Consider the following 25746-nt stretch of genomic DNA (forward strand, 5'->3'; position numbering starts at 1 on the left):
TCATACCAGTCCCCTGATCAAACAATATATCGAACAAGGTAGACGTTGCACAGCACTTCCTTTCGTGGTTCTTGGGGTGTTGAGAAGGGTTTCAGAGCTTGTTAGTCAGAGTATAAGTCTCCAGTGATGACTGACATCTCACTGCTTTGCTACAAGTACAACTTGAAATGAAACAGTGAAGACAAATTATAAAACAGGACCAAATTTGACAAGGAAATTCCACATTTACTAGGGCAATGGTATTTTTAAATGTCCTGGTCAGAATTCTGTGTGGTTCTCCTCACCCCTGTGTCAGTCTCATCTTCCTTGCTATTAGGTTACACTTCTGCTCATTTATTTTAAACGTTGCCCACACTGACCTGCCAACCTGTATAATCTCTAAGAAAGAGACAGATCCTGCAGTTGAAGTCTCTTGTGTGGCAAGCCCAGCATAATTGTATTCTCCTTTACACCAGTGCTATGGCTGGGTAAACAGAGATGTTCCCAGTGGCAAATGAGGAATGCTTTTCAGTGGTATCAATTTTCAGTGCTTTGGCTGCCTGAAATGAAATATCTGTTAGTATGTTTACCATTACCAGTCCAGCTTCTTTAGGCTGTATTGATTAAATTTTTGTACTGTAAAAATACCATTTTGAACCACAGAGAAATCGATATAGGGTGAGGTTTTTTATATATAGAAATGGGATTTGGATCAGGAAGAAAATCTTCATCAGATGAAAAATAAAGCTAGATGAAAAAAGTGTGATAAAAGATCTGAGAAGGGGAGAAAGTTGCTCTGTCATTTCCCCAGCCTCTGTTGTAGTTGCCCTCTAAACCTTTCTGTCCACTGATTACTTTTCTACACAAATAAATTTTCAAGTAAATTGAGGCTTCCAGTTTAGAAAAGATACTTCTAAATAGATGTAGCATTATCAGAAACTACCTTACAGGGCTTTTTTAAATGCAATTGCATTCATATATTTTGTGATACACAATAGTGCTAATGGCAACCTTCCTACTAGAGGACAGAAGAGTTATTTATAGAGTACCTAATGCATCAGGAATAAGTTCAATGAGATGATGGTAGGATTATTTCCAGAAAGCAATTAAAACCACCACTATATGGATAGTGAAACGTTCTGAGTAACAAACAGTGAGGATAGGCATTTTAGTTCCAGTGGGTTTATTTTATATGTTGTGGCCTGTGGTAAGAAGATAAGAAAGGTAGTTAGATATCTGCGAGGCAAGATATCAGAAAGGTTTTCTACATAGAGCTTACAGCAGGAAAGTTTAAAATGAAGTAATGTTTGGGGAATGAAGAAGTTTTGGGGGAGTTTTGCCTTTGGTAGATATAGTTGATCATTGAGCAATAATTTTGTCTGAATTATCCCAAGTAATAGTCAGGGCTGTGTAAAGTTTACATATTCCTCCCCCATCCTCCCTCCAATTTATTTTCTGAAGTTAATGACTATTCAGGAGTTCTTTTTTGCAACTCTTGGGCAAGATCCAACATCCTGAAGTGCCTCTTTGCTTCCTGGTAGAGCAACTCCTGAAATAATGTTGGGGAAAACATGAAGAGTGCCTGGACCAGTCCCTTACTCAGACTTCAGCTGTGCTGGATTTTAAATGCTAGCAAGACCACCCAAAAGCTTATTTTCTGGAATCACTAATTCATTTCATAGCAAAACCCACAGATCTGCTGAAGAGAAAATAGAAACAGGTTATCAGTCATGTAATCATGAGGGAAAGGGGGTACTTAATATGAATTTAAGTAATAGAAAACATCACCAAGGCACATGAAAAGGGTGCTTAGGCATGTCCATGTTTGTGTAATGCATGGAAAACTAAATAGTTGGAATATATTATGAGCCTCTCTAACATCATTCAGTGCCAGAAATCAGGGCAGATGCAATTTAGAGTAGGACTTGTTTTCTCCTTAAGATTTTTTCCAAATAATTCTTCTTTGGCTTAACATAGCTTTATATGCTTGCTACAGTCTTGCTTCGTGACAGTGTCAGAAAGGATAAATATCAATAGCTGAATAAATTTAGGTATTCAAGTCTGGTAACAGACTGTAATAAAAAAGTATTTCAGACGCAAATGTTTCAATTCAGGTGAGATGAATCTCACTCTTTGAGTCTTTTGTTGAGATGGGCCACCATGTCCCACTTTAGGCAAGGGCAGAATCTTTGGAAATGACTGTGAAAATTATTTTGGAGAGATATAGGAGAATAAATTCAATGCAATAGTTTTGCAGAAAGAGTTGCTTTGAATTTATTCACCCAGCTGTAACACATTGTTGTGGTGTTGTAAGATGACCTTTAATATATTTCAGTGTCAGATATTAGCATGCATGAAGAGAAGGCTAAGGAGTATTGCAGCAAGAGAAATTCAGGTTGAGTATTTGTCTGTGCAGATAGTCTGGTAGTGGTATGAGTTGACTGTCATAGGTTCTCTGTTGCTGGGAGCTTGTAAGGGATGCCAGGTATGATTTAGTTTACAACAATAATAGATGATCCTGTGAAGTCCTTTGCAGCTCTATTCTCTATAAATTTATGTTAAAATAGATCAGTTATTTGGTGATGCCAGATTGATATATTTCTGATTACACTGAATTTCACTATAAGTTCTACAGCAAGTTCCCATCACGTGTTGCTCAGTGGTGTGGAGGATAGGGAAGAGATGGGCAATGCACCATTGCTGCATCTCCACACAGGAGCCTGACTTCAGTTTTCCAAAGGGAATATGTTCACAAAACTTGGCAGCTGACAGAGAAAGACTTCCACATTAATGTTTGAAGACACTTGCAAGTCCCTTTGATTTCCATCTCAAGCTTAAAGAGCAGGTGCCACTGAACACTGGTGTAACCCATGTAGTACTGCTGTGTTGCCTCTGAAAATGCTGTCCCTGGGTTGATCATAGATCACAGAATGGTTTGGCTTAGAGAGCATCTTAAAGATTATCCAATTCCAACTCCCCTGCCAGGGACAGGGGCATCTTCCACAAGACCAGGATAATCCAAGCCCCATCCAACCTGGCCTTGAACACTTCCAGAGATGGTTTATTGGCATAGCTGTGGTTGACTAAGAATGTAAAAAAGTGCACACCTAACTAACACATAGTGACACCATTGGAAAAGCCAAGATCAGATGCAGTTAACATCCAGATTGCCAAAGAAATTTATGTGAATTGGGAAAAGAATACAAGCTGTACCATAAAAATAACATCTCTTCTAGTACAGACATGTGAAATTTGATGTGGGCATGAAACCTCTACAGTGTGCTTCTAGGTAACCTTCTCTAAGGGGAACAAATTTCCAGTAGGTTTTACAGGAAAAAAAAAAAAAACTCAAGTGCTCTTGAAACTCCTAAAACTTTACATTTTTTAAATTTTTTGTGGTGTAAAAAATTATATTAATAAAGTCAGTTGCTGAAAATTAAAGCTAGAACAGAGTTGTCTCCAGGACACAGCAGGAAGGTAATTTAAAAAAGCTCAGGAACATTGTTGAAATTATCATGCAAACTTATTAAATGCAATGTATATTTAAATTGAAAAAACTGCTTTATTAGGTCTAGATAGGTGATTTTTTTGCTGCCTCTAGCAGTTAAGCTTATTGGGTGAACGTCAGGGTAGATTAATTTCTAATCTTTATGGAAAACCACTTATTAAAAAATGGATAGCAAAATTATTAATGTAAGACTGAAAGTTTAGACTGTCTGTAGAACAAGACTCACCACTGAACAAAAGTATTATGAGTGTTTCGTAGTATTTGGCCACTTTTGTTTACATATAGTTTTGTATTCTTAGCATGATTTTCTAGGAGCTATTTCTGACATATGTTGAATTAACATTAAAATCTTCTCTTATCATTACAAATTATAAAATATTTAGCTTTAATTTCCCTTTTCATAACACATAAGTAGGAACTTATTATAAAACACATTTGAAAGAACTCATTGTTGACTTAGGTAATTAAAATGAAGAGTGTGGAGTGAATTTTTAATGCTTTTTAGATTCGCTCAGGAATGATGAACTATTTATCTCCCTCTCAAGAATATGTACAAATAATGCTTCACAGCTCACATTTGCCTTTTTCCAAGAAATTAATGAGCATTCAGAATTAAGGACATGTCAGTAAAAATTCCAGACTGAGCTGAACATTTTTTAAGTCTCTACTTCATTAATTGGTGTAAGTCTAAGGACTCTGAATTTCAGATTTGATGCAAACTGTATTTGATGAAAGTCTGGGGGAAGCTGCTGGGGTCAGCTGAGGCCAACTCCCGGCACTCTGCCAGCATGATGCTCGCAGAGACTCTGCACTGCTGGGCTGGTTTCAAAAACCAAATTAACTTTCCAGACCTACATTTAGAGAGCCTCGTTCAGATTTCAAAGTGAACAGGTACAAAAACCGTGCAGAGCCATGAATTACTGTGAATTTGGGTGACTCTGTTGGCTCCCTGAGAGCCATGAAAATCCACACGTAGTGAGGAGTGGGTCTCTTAGCCACAGACCAGCCTGCAACCCAGCTTGCCCCACAAGGTCTGCCTAGAGCTCGGGCAGGTAGGTGTACATCCCACTAAACCAGGACAAAGAGGGGTGGGAGAGGAGAGGTGGATTGTGGAAGCCTACAAGCCTAAGCACCAGCGTGGTTGAGGAACATTGTAAGAATGAGTGGCAATTAATGGAACAGCAAACAGAAAGGCTTGTGATGTGATATCCCTGAGTCGACTAATCCAAACTGTAGCTTTGTCACCTGCCTCCCTTGGTACCTTACAGAAGTCACCTCCTTGCTCTTGCCCTTTGCAGTCAGATGATGGCACAGCTTGTGGCTCCTCAGCAGGGTAGTCTCTGTCCAGGCTGGGATCTGCATCGCCTTCCTTGCCCTGCCCGTGTTGCTTCTTGGATCCTTCCTTGGGCTGATTTAGCTCAGCAAGCTGTCAGGTATTAACCCAGGAAAATAAAAGGAGTAATTATCTGACAGTTCCATGATCTGAATAATCTCACCAGTTTCACATGCTAAGCACTAGGCAGGGATCACAGAGTCAGGAGATGGATGGAGAGGAGGAAGACTGGAATAGCTGTTTCAGTCAGAGAAGACATCTTTGGCTGTCTCAGCTGCTGCACTGACCCACAACTCAAAGCCCTTTCCCCACCATGCTGGCCCTGCTGCATTTCGTGGTGCTTCTATGTCCTGTAGGACCAACTGCTTTGGAAGGAGGGAGATGCTCCAGTGAGCTGAACAGCTGCATCATGTCTGACTTGCTGTCTAACTTCACTTCTGTCAGAATTTTTGCCACTTCAGCTTTATTTGACACTATTTACATATTTAAATTTACTTATAATTTCCCAATGCAGTTGGTTCCTCACTGGAATATCTCATTCTGGCCAGTTAATATGTTAATATGGCTCCCTGCTAACAGAGGTTTCTGGGCTTGTTTATCTATCTACAGGAGGAGTTAAGTAATATAGTTTTGCATTTAAAACCAGGACAACCTGAACTGATAATCCTTTTTTTGATCTTAGTTGTTTGAATTAGCTGTGGATTAAAACTGCATGTTCTACCACAGCATTAATGGGATGATGTTAGGCTTGATTTCCCTTGCTTTGCATGAGAAGTCTGTGGAGAATCTTGGATTTGCATGGCAGAAGAATACATTATCACGGTAAACAACATTTCTGAAGCCTTATGAAATCACCAAAAAGAATGTAAGTCTCAAGGTTGCCTCAATGACCATAAAGTGTGAGTTGGCTGAAGTGCAGGTCAGCTAGGGTAACTGAGGACAGTGTCTGGTCCAAACTAAGAAACCTCATTTCATTACATCTGGTGCTTACAAAATTTGGTTTGATTTTCATTAAAGAACATTTAGACTCAATGTTTTGGAGGGAAAATGCATTGTTAGAAGGAAAGGCAAGACCTCATTAAGTTCATTTCAGTGTGATCTTACGTGGAAAAATATAAGGAAAAAGAAGAGGCCTTATGAGTGAACACTGTATATGGACTGACCTAGGATATTTTTAGATAAGATAGGTAATCTAGTATCTCCACTTCATTAAAAATTAGGAGACTAAGTTGTGTTTAAACATTTTATTCCTTTTGTGAAATGTGGGGGAAACAGTGGAAAACTTTCTGATATATTAATGTCTGTTTAATTATGTAGTTTTAAAATGGGAACATGTGCAAGATCTATCCCTGTCCCTGTGGTAGGGATGTGGCTACATTGCCTTCAGCTCCATGCTGTTATTTCTTTTGTTTGTTTGGAAGATGAGTTTCTCATGATTAGATTCTGTGGGGTAGACAGACGGGGGATGCAGCCATGCATGCCATGTGTGGGAATGTGTTCAAGGTTTTCCACAGCTGATTCTTTGGTCTATTTACAGATAGAGAAGTGGCAGGAGCTGCTAGAGCTGCTGACAGGGTCAGAAACTCTATGTATCACTTTGTTTTCCCACTTCAGCCATTGCCACTTCTGTATTCCAATGCCTGCAATCTTCCCTGAAGTTTTGGAATTAGTTGAACAAAGCCATTCCCCCAACTGCAAAAATCTGTGTGGTAGAATCTCAGTGCAGAAGAGTCAAAAAGACCATCAGTTCCACCTACCTCAGCATATTGTAAACAACACAATATTTCTTAATATCCCCTTAACAATCTTTGCCACTTGAAGTAAAATATCAAAAACAATAATTATAATGAACTAGAGGGAGATCAGGGGAGATCAAAGGCATCCCCCTAGCAGCCTAAATTCTTAAAGTAGCAGATAATTTGTCAGATTTAATTCTCAGGGGTAGGCCTGTGCCTCAAGCTGGAAAGAAAGGTTCAAAAAATCCAGTGATCCTCTGCCAGTCTGGCTTGGGGATGATTCTTTGGTTATCTCGTGGGATCAGTTTTCTTCCTGATCATAGGAGCAAGTATTTGGACAGCTTCAGTACCAGTGGAACAAGAAAGCAAGTCCTCCTGTAGTCCTCTGAGGGATCTCCCAGGTTTCTGAGGAGCAAACAAACCAAACAAAAGAGCCAAGACAAATTATGCAGCAAGGGGGAAGAAATCCTTCCCAGTACCTGCAGGCAGGCAGTCCAAGGCATGAAGCAGTAGATTAATACATGATCAGCAGGCAGCAGTCAAGACTTTCTAAGGGATAATGCCCCAGACTCAGCACATTTTTCATTTTAATATAACAGAGCAGTCCCTTTTGTTGTCTTACATACTCTTTTTCAGGAATATCATAGAATCATATGATAATTATTTTTGTCTTGTAGTCCCATATAATGCAAGTCCCTATCTGAATAGTAAATTTATTTATTTTTTATGTAGCTGATTTTGACTTCCTAAGGACAGTGCTTTGCAGTTGCTGTTACTGAATTTTGTGTGACTTTCTTTACCATGCCTTCTGCTCCTGAATTTGAGTTTGACAATGCTCTTGCAGTTTGTCACTCACCCATCCTTTTGGTTGTGTTCTGTGCTTTTACCCTGGCTATTAAAAATAAGGGCTAAGCTCTCACTCAAGACAGAGCCCAGCACGTCTGTGCTGCTTTTTCCTTTGCGTTAAAATCATGGCAAGATAAGATTTCAATTTAAAATTTGAAAACTTTTCTTGGTATGTAAGTGACAGCATTTGTCACTACAAATGCTTTTAAGAATGTTTATATACAATAGTTCCAAGATCTAAATGATCATTGTTTAAAATCTGTCAAGGGAAAAATCTTGCCACAAGTATGAATATGTAGCACTGACATTTGAAATCAGAGCAGACATGAGTGTTTGCCTTATACTTTAAATGCTATCTGCTGCTTTCCAAGAGGAAGGAGGAGTCATTTCTGTAGCAGGTTAATTGCGGAACAAGCAAATTCTGTCTCTTTACAATAATTATTCTAAATAAATTCAAACTACATAGAACCTTTCTATAATTAAACCATTCGTTTCACAGAACAACTTCAGTATAAGTGGAAGTAGATTTGCAATAGGTATATGGTGATGTATTGAAACAATTCTGTACTTTCATTCCACTTCATGATCAGAGCTGTGCTACAGTGCCCAGGTAGAGAAATTCTTCCAAGGGCAATGAAGGAGGTATTTCTTGAAACAGCTTTTCTGGTTTCTTAGCAGTTGACTCATGAAGGTCAAAGGATAAAAAAAAGCCTGAATCCTTGAAAGCCATTTTAGAGCTAGGGAGATCTGAATGGTCTGTAGGTCATTTAATGTTGTATACTGCTGTCAGAGTGAGGTGCTTGCCTTGCCTCTCACTCCCTGTTACCTTTCTGGTGGCTCTCTGTAGTCTAAGTGAAGGCAATTTTGTCATCACTACAAACATTTGAATGTCTGAAAGATTGGTTTGCTTTTATGTATTTTATGTGCCACTCTGTCCTCTAATTCAGCTCACAATATTTGCATTTGTAAGACATTTTAGAATTGAGTCGCAGAAGAAATCAGTCAAAAGATATGGACTTATGTCATTGTTTGTCTGGTTTAGACCTGTTACTCTACCCTCTGCTAAGCCATCATTTGCAGTCCCCACCCCAAACAAATAAACGATCTGACGAGTAACTGCTAAAGAAGGAGGCAGGCAGCTTGCATAAGGTCTGTCCTGAGTGATAAAATCCCACACTTGGTCCGGCTGATGAGTGATATTAGCACCGAAGTGAATTAATGTCGATGCAAAGTCCGCTTGCAGTACCAAAGTGCTTTCCACATGATGTGCTTCTGTTTCCCTGTGCAGAGCTGTGCACCCTGGACTGCGGCAGCCACGGCGTGTGCTCCAGAGGGATCTGCCAGTGCGAGGAGGGCTGGGTGGGACCCACCTGCGAGGAGCGCACCTGCCACTCGCACTGCGCCGAGCACGGGCAGTGCAGGGACGGCAAGTGTGAGTGCAGCCCCGGATGGGAAGGGGACCACTGCACCATTGGTAAGGGCGTTTTGTACCTCAAGAAATGGAATACATAAAATCCTGCAATCCTAAAATCCTACAAACCACTCCTACACAGCTCTGCTGTAGCCGTTGTTCTGATTGAAATCAGTTTGGGAAAACTCAGCCAGGTGTAAAAATGGTGCCTCTTGCACACTGTTTGTCCCACAGAATATACAATTTGGCACAGTTTTCTATATAGAGGAAGTAACGTGAATTAATTAATTTTTGGGAAAAAAAACCCAAACATAGAAAGGAAAGATATCTCAGTCCTAACATACCTTTGGGATGTATTCATATGTGAATTTTGAAATCAGAAACAAAAAAAGTGTTTAAAAAATAGAAGGTATGAGGGGACGAAGCTGTTATTTAGCTTAAGTAATTCTTGCATTAAATCTCGTGCTATTTTGTCTGAGGATTTACATATTTTATATATTGCTCACAGTGTTTTTCTAGAGATGACTTCTAACAATATTCCTAATAAGGTAAAATTTTCAGATCTTTTTAGAAGTCATTAGTCGACTATACAATTGTAACTGTTATAATTTTAATGATATTCAACAGTTTTTTGCAAAGTCTAAGAGTGTTTCTCCCTAAAATGTCCCAAAGTAAGGTTATTATCTAATTTTCAGAGATGAGCAGCATAAGCAAGCTCTCACATTTGTTTCTTGGAAAAAGTCTAGAATGTGTTATCTTTATCTTGATTGTTTTAAGATAATTCATTGCCTGGCTCTAGAATTTACTAAATCAGGTTTGCTAAATCAAGAATTAGGTTTGTGATGGAGGAACAGCCTAATTTTCTAAAGATCACTTAGAGCAAATCCAGAGAAGGGCCAAAATACTTAAAAAGATGAATAGACCAGCTCTTCCCATTGTAGGCAGTGCCAGGTGTGGCCCCTGCACGCTTGTCATCAAATGGAGAACGATCACAAACACAATGTTCTGGGCACAGCAGCAGGAACACATCTGCCTGCAGGAAGAGGGAGACATTTTATATCTAACCCATGGGTGTCAAGCCATAAGCAAATGTATTTTCATTTGGTACAGAAGTTTGATCCATCTCAGTTTTGTTCTTTTCTTTTTTAAGCTCACTACTTAGATGCTGTTCAAGGTAAGTTTTTCATATCAGCATTCAAAAAAAAAATTAAACTATATAAAAGTATTGGGAATGGAGTGTTTCCTGTTACCCATCTTGTTTGAGCTTCTGTACTGCTAAGTTCCCAGAATAGATGACACATTTGTTTGTGGAGATATATATAGATATATATGCACACATGGAGACAGAGAGAGATTTACAGCAGAAAATGCAGTTTTTAATAAGTAATGTGCTCAACTCATTTGCAAAGTTGTAGCAATGTAAGCATGTTTTACAGGGCCATCTGATGTGCTGTGTTAGGCAAATCCATTTTTTGCTCTTGTTTACCATCCAAAGTAATGGCAAAGCTGAGGACTTGCTAAAAAGCTTGTGTTGATACTGTCTCCCATGAGAACAAAAATAATTTTTTTTGTCATTTATGCTTGAAGTAAGTTTCTTTTGATAGAGAAATGCTCTTTCTTTCTAAAGCTGTCTGTGCCAGATGTGATCTAGTTCTCTTCAAATCATTTGATACAAGAGTTAAATTTGATGTTGCTTTGTGTCTGGTGCTGTTCATTTGATTCCCATGCCTTGCCGCAGGTTCTGCTCACTCATGTCAGTGCAAGGACCTTCCCCCAGTGTGACAGCAGTCCCTGAGCCTGGGCCACTCTGAGCAGAGCAGGGATGCACATCCCCTTCCAAAAATGCTGCTCACTGCAATACCAAACTCACCATTAGTTCAGACAGACCTGAGTGCTCATTTTGAGTTTCTTATTTTATTTCTTCTGAACTAGGTAATAATAAAAGCATGTAGGCATTCATTTTATTACGTTTATAGACTTAGAGGATAACCACACACAGCAGCAAATTATAATCATGTACAAGAAATTAATTAACTCAGCAGGACAGTGATTCAATGTGGAAAAACATCCACATTACCTAAAAGAGCTCTCACATCCTGCCCTTTCCTCCAGCTCCCTGAAAGAGGCAAATAATTGGCTTTTGTAGTATATTTGGTGGTTGCCAAATTCATGCTGTTTTAGAGTAGCATCTTCCAGCACTCCATAAGAGAAAATAGTGCCACCCATCTCCAGTTTTTCTGAGCAAGAGGGTCAGACTCTCTGATCCCCCTGATTACAGATGTGATTGACAAACTGTGCCAAGAGTGAGAAGGAGGGAGATCATGTGTCTCATGTGAAGTTGCTGAGAAATGTGCTGCATGTGGGGCTGTGAATCACAGGCTGACTGACCAGACTCTCTGACTGGCTCCTCCAAAGTCCATTTGAAGCATCTTGGGGATGTCAGACCTATGCGGACTGATTGTTCTTTCTTCCTCAAAAAACTCTCTCTCTGATAACACCTAAGTGTTGATGATCAGTATCAGGTTCAGAGGGGCTTTCAGACCCTGTATGTCCATGCTGGCAAAAAGAAAGGAGCCCTCTTAGAAGTGATACCACTTGCTCTGTCAAACTTGCTGCCAAGCTTTATCCATTGTCCTTTGGCTCCATGTGTGACATGGTGAGGATCTGACAAATGTCCGAGCTGGCACTACGCTGTGCAAGCAGATGGACAGGAGTGTACACATCCAAGAGACCATTCCTTTCTCACTCTTACAGGCAAGAAATCTAGATGTGAATGTCCAAATTACTATTGATTCAGAGCTTGCAGGTATATAATCGAGGGGATGCTACAGTCCTGGTTCCAGTTCAGATCTAGAATCAGCACCACCAAAGGGCTCTGGTTGGTCCAGTTGGAATCAGCTATAAGGGAAGAAAATGGATCAGGACATTGGAAGGCAGTGCTCCCTCAATTGCCTTCTGTGAAAGAGTTGTGTTGTACCATAAATCAAATTGGCTTTTTCTCAGTAAGATGAGTATTTATGAACAGAATAAAAAGGTCACTTCCATGCTCTGCAATGTGTAGGATTAAGTCCACAGATGCCAGTTTGTCATTTAGACAATATTTTCCATGTGTATTTTTTATATAAATCTTGATTATGTGTATGATGTTGTTAGTGAACTAGAGTTTATTTTCCAATAAATAGAGAAGGAGATGGACATGACTTTAGAACATTATAACATGACTTTATTCACTTTTTTTCCTGTGCACAAAATATTAAACACTAAAAAAATCCTCATTCCTCACTGAGAAACTACCTTTGGGCAAGCAAAGGGAAGGACCAGGCTGGGGAGTTTTGCATATTCAGCCAGAAATGTAAGTGGCTTGCAAGCTGTAATCATCTGAAGGCAGCAAGTATAGTGCTGGAAGTAGGAATGTTAATGAATAACTGCAACTGTAAAATAAGAGAAAAAAATCCCTTCATGAAGGCTTTTTGTTTACATTTTCTATTTTAGATGGTTGCCCAGGTCTCTGTTATGGAAATGGGAGGTGCACTCTCGATCAGAATGGATGGCACTGTGTGTGTCAAGTGGGCTGGAGTGGCTCGGGATGTAACGTTGTCATGGAAATGGTGTGTGGAGATAACCTGGACAATGATGGAGGTATGATACATAATTCATGTGTCTCTGTTTATCTGTCACATCCTTGACTGCCATTTAAATCCATAGTTTTGGTGGATGCTTTCCTGTTTATCACAAAATGTCAATGTTTGTCTGTTTGCTCAAGACAGTTGTTCCACTGACTTCATCTGAAGCAGCACACTGAGGAAACAGACCCTTGTGCTGGAGGCTGCTGAAGGCACAAAATACCTGTGGCCATGTCTACCATCCCAGTACTTCTTTTTTTCTCATAAAAAGCAAAACAAAACAGAAGTGTAATAAGTAATTTCCTCTGTATTTTCCCACTCTTCCTCATAGCTCTGTCAGTCTTTCAGAAAAGACGGCCAAGTGATATCCAAATGGAAAAACTTCTTTGCCTGTCAAATTGCATCCAGTTAGTCTTCTACTATTATTAATTTAATATATTTGTACGCATAAAGCATGCACTTACAGTTGCTTTTTTAATACTAGTCTCTCTCTTAATATTTCTACTGAGACATGACACAGTTCTTGCAATTATCTGGACCTACTTTTGAAGGACTGTTGAGGAAACTAGTGTAGAAGGCACGTAGAAGAGATTTTGGAAAGTACCATGAGCAAAGCCCTGTACTGAAATAAAAATTTACTCCTTTCTCTCAGTTGAATGAGGGCATTTGGCAATAGGTGCTCCCTACCTCAGATCTCTGTGGTCTTGATTTCATTCTAAGGTTGTGTAGGTTTTAGGTTTGCTGGGGAAAACACAGTGTTTCATAAGCTGGTCTCTGCTTCATTCCCAGTAGTTTGTTCTAATACATGAGCTGGAGGATTTTTTAAAAGAAAAAACATCCAGACTCTATTTCAAAGTTGCCAGTGGGAAAGAAGCCACAATATTCCTCACTGGTTGTTCTCAGAGTTGGTTATTTTTCCTATCTGTTTTAGGAATACTCATTTACTGAACACTCAAGGACTGCTGCTTTCCTCTCCTTCACCTACAACCGGCCTTTACTGTGTGCTTGTCCCATCCTCAGAGCTGTGCAGCTTTCTCATTCAGAGAGTGGATTCAAGGCCAGGTTGGATGAGGCTTTGAGAAACCTGGTCTAGTGGAAGGTGTCCCTGCCCACGACAGGGGGTTGGAACAAGATCATCTTTAAAGTCCCTTCCCACCCAAACCATTCTGTGATTTTATGACCAGCCCCAAGCACAGTTATTTTTTTTTTCCTTAGATTGTACTCTGAGATGTATTAAAATACATATTATTGTGTCACACCTGAAGACCATATCAGTGTCCTGGGTGAGATCTCATACTCGACTGTAAGGGCAAACCTTACTGTAATGTTGTCTATTTTCTTCTAGGTCATTGATAAATTAAGCTTGATCTAGGTCCAAGAACTGAGGTCACTGTGGGACCTCAATAGAAACATTCTGACTCAGTGATGATTCCTCATTTACAGATATATTTTGAGACCTTCTGATTTTGTATCCTGTGGGCTCTAAGACCCTGCTGTCCTTTGGCAAAGGTTTCCTCATTTCTGAACCCTATTCAAAATCACCTTATTCCTCTCATATCCTTCCTTTCCCACCTTATTTCCAAGAGGTCCAACAGCCGTGTCTGTGCCCACTTTCTGTGCTCTCCTGCACGGCTGTGTGTCCCTGTCACACAAGGTCCCACAGCTGGCATCCCTGCCCCCCTGTGCTCTCCCATCTGTCGCTGCTCTCCCCTGCTGTCCGAGCCACTGACTCACCCGCCTGCACTCTTCAATCTGCCCACTAAAACCCTGTTTAGCCTGGAATGTATGGAAAGCATTTCCTGATACACTCTCTGAACTGGCTCTGTATAAACTGCCCTGTATTGTGATTTTGGGTGCTTTATATTCTGCAATAATGGTGAGTTATTGGAAGAGTTGGCAGTTTTAACTCTAAATCTCCTTGAATTTGTCAGTTTGAGGCAGACACTTAACATCATTTCACTGCAGGTTTTAAAAGCAATTTTCTTTTTCCTTTTTAATGGCAACATAACATGGACTAGGACAGCTCTGTTGACATTAAAATTAGAGATAAGTGCAGAGAGAAATATTTAATTAATCTGACTACTACAGATGGGCTAAGTGTAATTAAGTTTCCTTCACAATCAATTTTGTATAAGAAAAGAAAATTATATCTACATATTATAACCACTTCTCTTTATATATCTATATGAAGCTCATAGGACCTGATTTGGCATAAGTATAAATTAGAAAAATTTTCCTAAAGTCTTTTGGGTTATACCAGCCTTAGATGAATATGAAGTCAGAAGCTGTGTGTTTTAGGGTTTGTACCAACACAACAGGAAAATCAGGAATTAGGAAGGAGGTGTGACATCACGTCTTAAGTCCTGTTTGCTGGGAGGTTGAGCCTTAGTGTGTGAGAACATTATGGTGGCATAGCAAGTTTCCATCCATCAAGCTACCCAGCTGGATTGGGCTCATCAGGATGGAAGCTGTAAGCATTTTCACTTGCATTTGAGGTGAGTTAAGAGCTTGCACTCAGTTGAGTTAAAGAAACACAGCTAACAGGTGGCAACTTCCTAAGCCCTTAGGATGTGATCATATTCAGTCAGTGACACATAGCCCAAGAGATAATTTAGTGCCCTTGTATTGGTCAAATCATGGAATTGTCACCTAGCAAAGGTCCTAATCATTCCAGCTGTGTTGAAATCAAACATTTATATCTCAGTCCTGTTGTGCTTCGAGTTCCTTAGGAGGAGGTCACCACCAAAGAACAAAGCTGTAGTAAAGTTGAACAATTATAATTTCAAACAAACTCTAATTTTAGGACTTAGACAAAGGGATAATTTTGTGTAGTGTTCAGTTATTTTTTCAGTTAATTTGTCACGTGGTAGTTTCAGGGATAGAAAAACTGAGATTTTTTTATCATTTAAAACATTCAGAGACACAGTAGGAAAAAAACAGGTTAATCCCAACCGTAAGGGTTGAATAATGTAATTTATTTAACTGGCATGAGGAACTGTTATTGTCGTTGTTTGGCCTGTATTGAGAGCACAAAACCTTTGGTGGCAGGGAATGTCCTGAATTCATTTTTTAAGGTCTGATATAATAGTATAAAGAAAAGCCATAAGGATATTCACAGGCATCCTGGTCCTGCAGCCACTGAAGCACCGAGATCCCTTCAGTGCAGTTACTCCTGGTGGTAGGATTAAACACGTGTGGAGCTATTCCCCTGGGCAGGGAGAGTACAATTTCTTTTAGAGCCCCATTAGGATTCGCTGCACTTGTTCCCTGGCTGTACCATAACTGCCTTTCCCCTTCCAGCTCATAACTCTCTGTTAGCTTTCTCCTGCTTGCAGACTTAAGGGCATGTTTACCTGTTCAAATATCACTACAAATATCAGTGAAAAGGTCTTAGCATTATAACAGATGCACGATGGCATGGTTTGCACTTGCTCCCATGGAGTGCTGCTGCAGTCTGTTAGCAGTGTGATGTCCATTAAAAAATGCCAAGGAGTCAAATAGGTGTCCTTTGCAGTGGAGCCTTTCCCTCACTGTGGCTTCCCTCAGCATAACTCCCCATTTCTTATTCCACTTCTTTCACTGCCATGACTGACATGATTTCACATTATAAGATGGCCATTCAGCTCATCTGAGCAGCTCAATTCCTCTTGCCCTGACACTAATTTAGCCTCACTGGGACCTCCAGTAGCTCCAGAAGATATCTGGGTGCTCTGCTGAGCTCTTTGCAGGCAAGTGCCTGTGCCCTGGGGCAGAAGGCAGAACACACTGCCGAGGTGTTGGGGACATGCAGGACACTCACAGGTCACACCCCACTCAGTTGTAGCCAAACTACAATTTGCCTGGTTTTTGGACATGTATTTACCCCTCTGCTGTGCAAGCAGGTCATTGTCTAAAGCTGAAAGTTTCAGCCTGTCACTCCCATTAGTTTCTTTGATACAGATCTCTTTTAAATTTGCCTGCATCGCCTTTTATCGTTTTTCTTTCATGAATCAATCTTGCCTGTTTGTTTTTAAGGAAAATACTGTTTACTACAAGCTTTGAATTCTTTTCCAAATATGCCTTCAGTCACTTCAGACAGTTATTGTAGCTTTCTCCAAGCTTTTCCAAGCACAAGGAAATATATGACTCAGCATAGCCTTGGGTTGATAACCAGAGCTACTAAAATATTGATGTATTTCTGACCTATCCATTGGCATTTTAATAACCTATCCATCACAGATATATTGAGTCCATATATAAGTAATATGCTATTATTACCCTATATAAATAATACTGATGGGAATGGTTTTCATTGTTGCTGAGCAGAGAGGACTCCCCAGGGATACTAAGAGTTTCTGAAAACCCTGATATATTTGTATTGTCCCGAGTGTGGAAGGCCAAACTGGTACTCACTGGATAAAACACTCACAGCCTTTCCATGGGTACACTGATGGGTTTTCTTATATAAACACCAGTGTTCCCAGTTAACAGCCTCACTGTCTGCAGCACACTATGTATTATGGATAAAATTTGGGCACTTTGAATTAATGCATATGAATAAGCATTAGAGACTCATGACAGTTGCTGCTGCTGCTGCTTAGTCTCTTCTGAAGTTACTCTTTGATTCCATTTGCTTAGATTCCTGGCAGCTCTAATTAGACTGAACTGAGCCTGTGGTGAATAATGTCAGCACAGCCCATGTTAAAGGAGAAACTTAAATCCCATTTTTTACTTTCTGTGAAAATGTTCTGGACATAGATCCCACAGCTCCATCTCTGGCTTGCACTCACTGGGATCAGTACAGATGGAGCAGGAGTGCACTGACACACACACCCCCCTCTGGGTTGCTCTGCAGCAGTGAGAATGAAAGTCATTGGAACTTACAGAATTAGAGAATATCCTGAATTGAATAGGACCCACAAGAATCACACCCAGAACTAAGTACAACGTCTTGCTTAGAGATTAGATTTTCATGTCACTGAGCAAGAACATCATTTGGAAGAGTGTTTGTGAGCATGTCTGCATACATGTTCATGAACCATGTAGCATCTACACCACTTCTTGTAGTATTCTGGGTTTGACATTACCATAAAACTTCAGTCCTATTAGTTTATATTAACCAGGTAGTTAACTTCAGCACTATCTTCTGTATGTGTGACAAAAGCTTGAAAGGGTGAGAGCTCCGCTCATTTAATGAACTTTTAAGCAGAAGAATTGCAATTTTAAGTTTTATTGCTAACTATTCATGTTTTCCTCACTAGAACTTAATGACAGTGGATGGTTTATTAAAATAACTAACATCAGCAACATGGGAGGTAGAGTCTAATTGAATTTTTCATTTTCATAGCCAGTGTCTAATAAAGTGTCTCAGTGGTTTAATAGAAAAGAAGCTGCTGTGCAAGTTGTGTGCTTCACTGGTGAGCTGGGGATTGTTCTTTCCTCCCCTTATCAGTGCCCCCATCCAGTGCCTCTTTACTGTCCTTGGGTGCTTCTGAAATTGTATCCAGACAATTTGTACTAATTGTGAACACAGATCCATTTCCAGCAATGTGAGTTATTGTGATATTCCCATATTTTTGGTCATGAACTGCAAGTACTTCAGGGGTGGAGGGGAAGAATAGAGATGCTGGGAATTGAAAAGTTGGTGACAGAGCTGTTTGTATCAGGCACAAAATATATGGCTTGTTCCATGTTCTTGCAATTAACTTCTAGCTAACAAAATGCCTTTTTTCATTTCCAACTGTTATTTTATTTTAATGAGAATTTAAAACAAATACCATGCAGCACATGGAAAGCTCAAATACAAAACATAGGAAATGCACTCACTGTGCAGCACTTTCCCAGACGTAGAAAGTACAGAGAGACATCTTGCTAGAAAGGTGGAGAGGTAGTTCCATAGCCACAGTTCCATCACCAGTTTTTGTGGCTGCTGAAGGTGATCGTGCCTGTAAAAGAGAGATTGCTGCCCAATGTGTACATTAGAAAATGTGCTGTACCAAGAACAACATGAGCCTTTCATGACTGCAGCAGAAGCATAGCTGAGGAAGTAATTTCACAGCACTTGTGCCATTCTTTCCATCCTATGGAATAAGGAATACATATATATATATATATATACATATATATATATATGTATATGTATATAAGCAAGAAAATATATATTTTATTTGATGGAAAACTGTGTGATTCTATTGACACAAACTCCTGACACAATAAATATTAATATCACTCCTTATACAAGACTTCCTGAAAAAAATCTATTCCCCAGCAAAGAAATGGGAAAATCTTGTCCTAATTCTGTGATCTATTGCAATGCAGATAGGATTGGTGTGACTGAAAACAGAGCAACTTGTTTTGGCATGCTCTGCCTTCTCTTTGAAGCTGTTTAAATTATTGAAGAGTACTATGAAGTGCTTTCTATCCTGAAGTCGATCTTTGTGAATTCTGTTTTAGCAGTAACATTAAACATATTTTAATTTTCTAATTCACTTACAAAACAAAAAATCCCATTTCATCATTATCCTTGCATACAAAAGAAGGTACCTGGAAGATGGGAAGCCATAATGTCAGACTCATCAAAATGTAAATCACTTTATTATATAATCTGTAGTGCACTGTGAAGGTGCCTGACTATCTTTTATATAAAATAAATAAAAAAATGCTAATAACAAACCAAAGCCATTTACACATCTGTAATACATTTTAGTCTGCACCTACGCTGTGATGCACTTTGGGATAATTGACAGTAAAAACTTGAGTGTACAGGATCCCCTGCTGTATGAATTACAGCTTTTGCTGTTTGTAGTAGTTTATTCATACTCCTGACTGTTGTCTCCTGAGATTTAAAAGAAGCCCTGCTGATTTGCTAACATGGTGAGCTTTTTAATAGTTGGTTCCTGATATGAAAATTCAGATAAAATTCTGACCGCTGGTTGAGAAATTACTAAATGTATTTGTAACATTTTCAAGTGAGCGAGTTTGACGAAATAGTTTATAAACAAGATTTATTTGATTTTTTTCTGGGTTATTCTCCTGGATTAAAAATCTCGTTTCAAATAGAATTGGCTTTTTGAAAATGTTATCCTCACATGCACTTACTAATATGATTTGCATTATCACAAACTGCCTCCATATGTAGCTTGTGATTCTGTACCAGCTTGTTTTACCTGGTTCGTTCTGATGCATATAATGCTAAATTACATGAGTTTCTTTTGTGGTTTCACATTTGGATTTTCTTCCCTTTTTTTCTTTTAATTTTTTTTTAATTGAAAACCAATGTCTTGAATGAACCTGAAAAGGAATTAAGGTTTTTATTTTGGCTGATTGCCCCTAAATAGGTGCTTTATTATTTTACTTCTGGACAGAGTGAGAAAATTATTTTTCAGTTTTATCCAAGTCAATTTATCTTCAAATTTTGTTCAGTTGTTTGGACAGGCAATTGTGTTTAATAATTCTAAAGTACACACAGCAGTCTAAACCAAATATGTGGTGTTGAGAGTCCATGGAGGAGCTGGAGCTTCTGCACCTACTGCCCCACTTCCCATGAAGCATCTTCTCTGAGCCTAACATGTGCCTTCTCTTTCATTCTGCATGGTTGTGAGGGGAGATTGAAATAAATTCCCATCTGATCAATCAAAATGTTTTTTAAAAAATACAGCATGAGAGAAAGAGAGCCCATGAATGATAGTCTTCTGCCTAGAACACTGTTTCTTTGCATTAATATTGCTATTTTGGGTAGCAGTTTCTTTCTCTGATGATTTGTAGCCCTTGTTGCTAAGGCCATGAGCTGTTCCTGGTGAATCCAGCTCTTCATACACTTGTGGTGCTGTTAGGACACACACCAGTCTCAAAATGGCTTGTTCAGCTATTCTTCTGGGACTTCACACCCTCCTAATGGGAAACCCACCCTCTTGTAGCCCTGGGAGCCTGGAGAGGCAAATGAAACCAGGTGCAAGTAATTCAAACCAAAATAACTCCATTAGCAGGACCTGGCAGAGTTTATAAGGCAGTCACTTTGCTGACAAGTAAGCTGCAAAGAAAAGATGAAAATTGAGTGTGACTGAAAGATAGAAAACTGCTTTCCCTTTGCTTGGTTTCTTTTTGTGTACAGCCTGAGTGCACTGTGTTTGTCACCAGGTTTGTAAGCCCTTGACTGAAGCAGAGGAAAACGAGGACTCTGTTAGAAAAAGCAAAACAGTTAAGTGTTACTTCTGTAGCTATTTTTTGCCTAAGCAAATCTTCATATTCTAATATTACTGTAACCTTTCCCTTTTATTTCTTACATAAATGAGAGAATCAGGTCAGCTCAGTTCCCACATCTAATGGCTTGTTGACAAGGAAAAAAATTAATCAGAATTGCTAGTGTGGAATAAATTACTCCAAAATAGCTTCCCCATGGATACAGTTATTCTGAAATAAGTGCTCTTTTTTTTTCTGATTAGCACGTAACCTGCCAGACCAATGTTTGTCAAGTTTTCCAGGTAGACAGCAGTGAGCTTGTAGAAATTAGTACCTTCCAGAAAATCCCTTGACTCCTTGTCCAAGACGTGTCGCTGCTATAAGCCTTCCATTGGCAGAGCCCTCTGCAGGCACCACCACCAGTATAAACCACAGCAAGAGATTTCAATGTCTTCATGACATTTTCGAGTCTAGTGGAATTCTTTAATGTCTGTAGTATTGGATGATCTGCTGAAAAGTATCCGTAAATATGATGCTTTTCAGTTAATTTATTAAGAATATAGAGAACTTGGACAAAAAATAGGTTAAACATTTTTTTTTTCTTTGAAGTTCCAAGTCTACTCCTCAAGTTTCAACCCAAAACACTCCTTTTTTATCAGAACACGCTGAAAACTCCTCTGGTTCATGTTGTAAACTCCTCTATCCTCTTTCTATGTGCTTTTGTTTAGACTGGAGGCCCCTTATTGTTTCAGCTTACTGACTTCCTAGCAGATTGCAATTGCTTTCCTGAATATAAAGAGACTGCTACACTCAAAGTCAATAAACTCAACATTGCTCTGTGAAGTTCTTCTCCCACTGCTGGCAAATGCCTGTTGTCTGCAGGATTTGGGGAAAGTGGAAAGAACTTAAAGCACATATTGACCTGTAGCCATGCCAGCTCTGCTGCATCCGAGGCGCCTAGGTTATTGTTGCTAGCTATCTACAGTTACCCTTGGCTCATTATCACAAAAACTAGCCTGCTGTATCTGATTTCCCAGCTGCAGAGGACAGATTTGTTAATATTTTTTGCATAGCCAAGTAAGTACCTTGCTGAAGGTCAGGCAAAGGATTTTCAGATGCCAGGAAAGCCCATTTCATTGTATGTGTGTGTTCTGTAGAAGGGCTTTTGCTTTCTTTTCAAAGTGAATATTTTATGCTGCTGTTTACTGAGCATTCACCCAGGGCTCTTTTGAGGAAGGAGCAGGGTTGGCTGGGGATTGGTCTTGCACCCATTAAAGTCAATGACAAAACTCCAGGAGCTACCCTGCTGGCACAGTTTGCCCGGAGGAGGTGCAGTTTGATAGACTTCAAAGTGTTGGTACAAACAGAGCATGGAAAGTCAAAGCATGAAGTGAAAATATCTGACAGTATGTTGATCCTGTAGCATTCCAATTTTAACACAAGGGAAATCCATACTGTGCTATGACGACTCCACATTTATTCAGACTGACCTTGTTAGAAATACAAGTGTCTTTGTTGAAGGATGGAATACCTTCATCTTGCTTTAAATGCAAGCAACTTACAGCTGCTAAGTCATAAAGTGGATGTTGAAGAAGATTGTTGGATATTTTACCATCTCTTATTAAATCTGTTTCTGATTGAGTATGTAATTTAGGCAATTTGGACATCTAAGCTGCTGATAGAAGCAATTAAATGCCAATAGCCCAATTTTAAGTTTTATTTAGGTGTTTAATTTAGACGCACTTCAGTGCTTCAATTTCCATCATAAGCTTTAGATAGTTAAGTAACTTAATTTCACCCACAAATGTTGCTGCAAGTTTGCCCATGAAAAAATGTAGATTTCTGAAAAAAATCTATTATTTCTTCTACTTTTTGTACTTGAGAATGGACAGAGGAGGAATAGCTTTATTTTCCCTTTCCAAATTTTCTTTCCTGGTGCAAACATCTATAGAGAAGGCTGTATCTGTGTGGTCACTGGGATGGAGCCTGAAGCATGGTGTGTATTCATGGATCACCAGCTCCAGGAGTGTGGTTATGATTGTGCCCTTTCTGGATCATTCCAGTATTGCGACCAATAAATTAAAAGTAAATATCCTAAACCACTAGTAAAACTATCGTGGGGCTTAAAACAGAAGTCAGACAACTGTAACAAGTACCTTTTTTTACTGCTGTAGTGAGGACACTTAGGAGAGCTGGGTAACACTTCACACCTCATTACTGAGGACTGGTTAGTGAGTGTGTGTCCCATGTGGGGTGACCAAGCAGTGCTGACAATTAAGGGCTGGTAGAAGGAGCAGCTGCACAGTGTGGATCGCCTTGCACTGACAGGTAATGTGTAGTGATTTTCTTCTGCCTGTTCTGCAGGGAAGACTGTCCTGCTCTTCCCTGTTCACTTCATTTGTAGGTTCTGTTTTCTCATTGTGTGAGCATTTGATGAGGTGGTACAGTGTTAATGACTGAGACAAATACCCCTCCTGGACTAAGCATGTATCTTAATGCTTTATTGAATTTGACTGTGTCATAATCAGCATGCCTTCCTATTGATTACCTCCCTTCTGTGCTCTCTGGTAGTAAATGTGATGCTTTATTCTCAGAACCGCTCAATTTCCTGAACTTTCCATTCTTTCCATTTTAGATGGCTTGACAGACTGTGTAGACCCTGACTGTTGTCAGCAAAGCAATTGTTACTCAAGTCCTCTCTGCCAGGGCTCGCCTGATCCCCTTGACCTTATTCAGCACAGCCAACCGCCGTTCTCTCAGCATCCTCCAAGGCTCTTTTATGATCGAATCAGATTCCTTATTGGGAAGGAAAGCACTCATGTAATCCCAGGAGATGTCTCATTTGAGAGCAGGTGAGTCTTCTTTTAAATGAAAGACGTTTCTGAATATTGAGAACCGCAATTAAATTATTTAACCAGGAAAAATGGTGATACCTGGATAGCTGAGAATTTTTCACTGGTGCTCATAAAATACTTCAAAGGATAGCAAACATTAAAGTCCTAACAGCTGAGGATCTTGGTTATCAGATTATTTTTGCTACCTGTCTAGTTTGTGGAAGTGTCACAGCAACAAACTGTACTGCTCTTATTAATAAGTTGAATCATAAAATCAGCAGGGGGAAGTTCAGCCCTTCCCACTGTACATTCATAACGGCAGGAGGCAGAAGGACAGGTTGGATTCATTTGTGCTGTCTTCGGTGACCTTTGTGCCTAATAGAATTTGATTGGTATTTACAGTGTAATGAATTTGTGACCCTTACATATAATCTAGACACGTAATTTAAAAACTTCCTTGCTTTTGCTACACATTGATAAATCAGTGTGGAGTTTACCATTTTGTTCTACAGGTTTGCATGCAAAGAGTAGAGTGATCTCTGAGTGTTTGTGAGATTGGCTTTGCCCTTTAACAGGAAAGGACTGTGCAATAGAAAAAGGGCACTTACTTGCTCAGAAAACCTGGTAACACATATTTTCTTGAACATTCAAAATATAGGTGCACATAAGTTTTTATGCTGTAGTTCACTTGGGAAGCTATAACTTACATGCTGACAAAGAGATCCACAAATCATCCACATCACCTGACTATTACCCTGTCAGCTAGGCCTATGCATTAGATAAACCATGTTCCAGTAATAAGCACATAAGAATTTTTTATTTTCACTGTACATAGCACTTAGGTTACAGCCTCGACACAATCACATAGCTGCACACAAATTCAGTGCACTTTTTCCTTTGCAGCATTAATTTTTAATAAAGTAAATTTGTAAACAGAGTCATTATTGATCTGAAATACCTAGACATTTAATCACTATTAATAATGTAACAGGATGTTATAAATATGTAGAACAATAGGCCATGGAGATGAACTCCATGAGGAGCACCCGCCTGCCACTGGTGATTCTCTTGGAGTGTGTTGCATTTATGAATGAGGCCACTGCACTTGGGGCAGGGTACTTGGCTGGCTCTGTGTGTAGTTTAAACCAAAAGTCACCACTGAAAAAATTTCCTCATCAAAATGCCTCACAGTGAGGAGTTTCCAGAGAGCAGGTGAGTGCTCGAGTTGCCTGTACAGTGTTCTGTGACACTGCAAATGTTAGCAGCCAGATTGCACATAATCCCATCAACGTGCTTTTATAGATATAAGGAATTGATCTTTTAAAGCTATCATTGATGGGATTTAACTTGGATTTAAAAGCTTTTTCTGAGTATTTCGTTTCTTTACCCTGATACCTGCCATGCCTTTGAAGAGCAGCGAAGTTCCGTGTGGGAGCAGCAGCCCATCCTCATAGCTTCTTACTTCCTGCCACTGAAAAGTATGATTCTGCTGGCATTGGGGTATCACTCACACCCCAGATACCATTTCCTCACACTGTAGACAAATTCACAGTTAGTTTGGTGAAAAACCATTGGGATTCAGATGAGGGTGGCTGCATCTCTGGAGTCAGGGCAGTGCCTGGAGGCTCATGCTGTGCTGTGTCTCCTGGGGTTTGTTGACAGTAATCTGCAATGTCTGGGCACCCTAAAGGGTTCCTCAGTCCACACTTTGCTTGATCCTTGAGTCTTCCAGGCTGTTGAAATATTGTTCATCCATAAGTCAAATATTATTAAAAACTGCCAGAATTTTCCTCAAGGATGAGAGATAAGCAGGGTCTCTGAAGGAGGCAATAGCTGAGCTGTGCTGCTTCTGTTCAGAAATCTTCCTCTGACATTGCCAATCTGACTGTCATCTTGTGTCAGTTCTTCTCCTGGGAATTAAGATTACTGAAAAAAATATAGAAAGACAACTGCTGCTACAGTAAAAAACATCAGAAATCTGTGATCCAGCCTATCTGGTAAAGACCAAAGAGTGCTTGGGGTGTTTTAATCTCCTTTGGGCTATTGTTGAAAAGGTTGTGTCCAGGCAGATGATATTAACTCATGGCTGCCTGCAATGCCACTGATTTTATAGCATTGGTGGTTCAACATGAAATGTTGGAAGGATTGGATGTAATAGTGGCATGCATTTATTTCAGAGCATTGGCATCCATTCCCACTGGTGCTCCAATTTTGCAAAGCCCTATCTGCCTTTTTTTTTATTATTTCTCTTTACAAGAAATCTCTGAGACCATTAGGAGGATTAGGGAAGAGCCATCTATCCAATGTTTTCAGTCTTCT

The 25746-nt window shown here is 39.6% G+C and overlaps 1 protein-coding gene across 6 annotated transcripts in view; it reads left to right on the top strand.

Annotated features, from left to right (window-relative positions):
• Positions 1 to 25746, top strand: part of TENM1 (teneurin transmembrane protein 1) — a 452127-nt gene that overhangs the window by 344287 nt on the left and 82094 nt on the right. For all 6 annotated transcript variants that reach the window (XM_085060418.1, XM_085060417.1, XM_085060421.1 and 3 more), the window contains 3 exons: positions 8691 to 8876; positions 12306 to 12452; positions 23229 to 23445. In XM_085060418.1, the coding sequence (XP_084916544.1) occupies positions 8691 to 8876; positions 12306 to 12452; positions 23229 to 23445 (550 nt within the window). The remainder of the gene's footprint in view (positions 1 to 8690; positions 8877 to 12305; positions 12453 to 23228; positions 23446 to 25746) is intronic.

This window comes from Lichenostomus cassidix, chromosome 4A (genome assembly GCF_008360975.1).
Source record: "Lichenostomus cassidix isolate B80296 chromosome 4A, HeHo_3.0, whole genome shotgun sequence".
In the NCBI taxonomy this organism is placed as follows: Eukaryota; Metazoa; Chordata; class Aves; order Passeriformes; family Meliphagidae; genus Lichenostomus; species Lichenostomus cassidix.